At 51.6% G+C, this 3,788-nt stretch overlaps 1 protein-coding gene across 1 annotated transcript; it reads right to left on the bottom strand.

Moving 5' to 3' along the window:
• Positions 1-1,689: 1,689 nt before the first annotated feature.
• LOC134290686 (transcriptional regulatory protein AlgP-like) lies at positions 1,690-2,400 on the bottom strand. Its single transcript, XM_062857864.1, has one exon. It carries the CDS (start codon positions 2,398-2,400, stop codon positions 1,690-1,692), a length of 711 nt encoding a protein of 236 aa, XP_062713848.1.
• Between the last annotated feature and the right edge of the window lie 1,388 nt (positions 2,401-3,788).

Below are 3,788 nucleotides of genomic sequence, written 5' to 3' on the forward strand. Positions count from 1 at the left end.
AGTTATGAAACAAATTGTGTGACCAAATTTTGACCGTATCACCCTTTAGTTGTGGCTTTCGCAATCACAGGCGCGCGCATAGTTCTTCTTCGCGTTTGACGTTTCACACTAACGCCTTCTGTTGACGATATTGGACTACTCAGTGTATCGTGAAACATTTCCACTAGCTAGGCGATGGATTTCCACGAAAATTGTTCTAAGTGTTACGTCTGTTTGTCTGTGGGAAAAGTATTATGAAGATTTATAGATTCCGACGCAAATAGATTATTAGGCTCATTTCCAACGTACCTACGCTGTTTGTTTACAATGCAAAACTATCACCACCTGTGCACCTAACAACACAGCGTAAAATATACACCAGGATGCGGTCTGGTTTTATATCTGTGGGCCCACGCAAGAATAAATCACGCAACGAAATTTCGCGCAGGAGTTTAAACAGGTGGAATCTCGGCAATATAATACACTAGCTTTATAAATGTATACTAACTTGCAGTTCCATTTTCAATCTATACCGCCTGGAGAATCATGAATCTTCAGATAGCCTTGCGGTTTAGGCTATGGATCGCCAATCCGGAGACGGCGGGTTCGATTCCTGTTTCGGTCGGGAAAATTTTCTGGACTCCCTTGGGCATAGTGTATCATTGTACTTGCCTCACAATATGCAAATTCGTGCAATGGCAGGCAAAGAAATCCCTTCAATTAATAACTGTGGAAATGTTCAAAGAACCCTAAGTTGAAGCGAAGCAGGTCAAGTCCCAGTGGGGACATCGAGCCTTTAAGAAGAAGAACTATGGGGAAACTTACACTTCCAGAGGTCGCCCCATGTCTCCTTAATTCAAATCGATCAACGCTTCTTGTACAAAAATCATTTACGAAACTTTTCTTCGAAGACTTACTCAGAATTGCGATATCTCTTTTTGTTTCTGAGTTATTGACGAAAAACTACCTAAAAATAAACATTTTGATCATTGTTCGAGAGGAAACCTGACATATTTTGACCCATAGTAAATCCTATGAAAACTTTGAAGCGCTTGCGTTAAATTATAGTGTTCCTTCGTGGAACGGGGATTTTGCGCGGGTGATCGGAATCGGGACCAGTAGTTCGACTAGAGGGTGGACTGTAAAACCCTTGCTTCCACTGGCACAAGAAAACACGATTGTTTCACTAAAACTTAACGAAAGAATTGTATTTCATATTCGTTTTGGACACGAATGCCAACTTTTTTGGTAAAATGTCTTTAATAAAATATAATAATAATAATAATATTCGTTTGAAATTGTCGGGGTCGAATCTAAACTGTTTCGGTGCGTACACGTCGGCGGTTGAATGTTGAACTCTTCTTCGGTCGGTGGTTGAATCTTGACTGTCTTGTCGAGGAGCGTACGGGATGAATGAAGTGGAAGAAGAGAAGGATACATATTTAGGTGATTGTGTTGGAGGAAAATTCCTTGCGAACAGGCTGTTGATTGGTTCGGTCGTCGTTGTCGGCGGCGGACCCGCTGTACATGCGAGGGTCGATCCTTGCGTGCATGTTCGTTCACGTTGTCGTTGGATGGACAGTTGGACGGCGTGGAGTGTAGTAGGGAAAACTGGGGTTCAATCGCGGTTACCACTTCGCGTTGGCGCGAACATACTCCCCAGCCAGGAACAGTGGGAACACGGCGAACTGTTGAGTTGGGGCGTCTTGATTATCTCTGATAGGGTCGTAGGGTGGACGCGTTCGGGACACGCGCTCGAAGACGGCTTCGTTGCATCGGCATTGCATCCGGTGGTTTCCTCGGCCACGCGTCGGAATGGAGCTGTTCGTAAGCACCAGTCGCGTTGACCGGTGGCGGATCCAGTGGTGGTTGTACGAACTTCAGGACCACCACGATCCACTGCTTCTTCGGACGGGTTCTGCTGACCGGACGGGCTCCGGTTGGCTTTACGGTAAGTCTTGCCCACGGACGAAGTTCTGTTGGTTGATCTGTCCTGCTTAGGACTCGCTTGCGTGCCGGGCGGTTTCCGGCTGTCGGTGGGATTCGCTTCTTCGTTTGATTTGTCTCGTTGATCTTCATTGTTGGGGCCAGCGGGTTCACTGCAACAGTGCTAGATGACGTCGGGTTTGACTGGGTCACCGAACGGAGATCGGTGGGCTTCGGGGATGGCTTGGCTACCGGACATAGACCGGCTGAGTCGTTGAAGGGTTTGGCTTCCGGTTTGGCTCCGGTGAATATCACGGTCGGCTTCACCACTGGACTCGTTCCAGTGGACTTTGGAGGCGGATTGGCTTCGATGGGCGGCAAGATCGGTTTGACTGCCGGAAAGGGACCAACAGACATCGGGGCGGAATCGACCATCGGATGAGCACCAGTGGACGTCAGGATCGGCATGACCATCGGGCTGGAAAAGACGGGCATCTTGGCGTAGTTGAACACCGAACGGGTATCGGTGGACCTCAGGGCGTAGTTGCCCACTGAATCGTTTCCAGTGGACATCGGGATCGGCTCGACCACCGGACTAACACCGGTGGACCTCTGGACGAAATTGCACTGTTTCCAGCAGACATCGGGGTCGGCTTGACCATCGGACGAGAACCGACGGCCGTCGGGGCGGAACTACCCACTGGACTGGCTCCAGCGGACGGTGAGATCATCTTGGCCACCGGAGGGGAACCGGCGGACACGTGGGCGTAATTGATCACCGAACTGGCATCGGTGAATCTCAGGGCGGAACTGCCCACTGAACTGGTTTCAGTGGACATCGGGATCGGGGTCGGCTTGACCATCGGACGAGAACCGACGGTCATCGGGGCGGGGTTGCCCACTGGACTGGCTCCAGTGGACGGCGAGATCGTCTTGACCACCGGAGGGGAACCGGCGGACATCGTGGTCGGCTTGGTCGTCGATCGGGCGTCGGAAGACGTAGTGGTAGACTTCTTCACTGGGCTGGCACCGATGTGCATCAGGGCCGGCGTGATCACCGGTGAAGCTTCGACTGTCGACAGGAACAGCTTCAATACCGGAGGAATTCCGGCTACATCGGGTCGCTTCGGATTTGGTTCGTCAGCACACGGGTACTGCTCTTGCACCGGACGTAATCCGGTCATCGGAGATGGAAGCTTCGACGTCGGAAAGGATTCGGTCACATGCGGGATCTGGGGCACCGGACAAGATCCGGTCACGCATCGGGATTGCTGCGATGTCGGAAGAGAGTCGGTCTTGCATTGGAGCGGATGAAATACCGGCAGGGAACCGGTCGTTGATAAAAGCGGCTGGGATACCGGTTGAGAACCGGTCGTACTCTGGAGCGGCTGTGGTACCGGAGAGCAACCGATCGAATAGTGCGACACCGGAGACATTCCGGTTGGCATCGGGTTCCATTTAGGCGTTGGGTGGAATCCAGGAGGCGGGCGAAACGGCATCAGTACCGGACCGAGTCCGGTTGGCATCGGAATCGTCATCGTCTTCGAGTTTTCGGTCTTGCTGTTTACGAACTCGGTCGGCTCGTTGCCGACACGTGAATCCTTCTGTTTCGTCGGAGGAGTCGTGTTCTTGGCGGAATCTTCATCGTGTGGCGGCTTCTTGTTCTGGAATGAGTCGGCAACAATCGTACTCACCTTGATTCTGTTTGGAAATGATGTGCGTGGCGTTTCGGTCTTAGCGAGAATCGGAACGGGGTGTTCCGTCGTTGAATTCGTTGATCGGCTTCGGATCGGAGGGGTACGGCAGCGTGGCGCAGTCGCCGCAGTGAAGCATCTGGATGACGTTCTGTTGTTTTGATGCATGTCACCGGTAGACGGGAAGGA

This window comes from Aedes albopictus, chromosome 3 (assembly GCF_035046485.1).
Source record: "Aedes albopictus strain Foshan chromosome 3, AalbF5, whole genome shotgun sequence".
In the NCBI taxonomy this organism is placed as follows: domain Eukaryota; kingdom Metazoa; phylum Arthropoda; class Insecta; order Diptera; family Culicidae; genus Aedes; species Aedes albopictus.

Excerpts from the sequence above, each read along its gene's own strand:
- LOC134290686 (XM_062857864.1), bottom strand. The coding sequence starts at position 2,400 with ATGCCCGTCTTTTCCAGCCCGATGGTCATGCCGATCCTGACGTCCACT.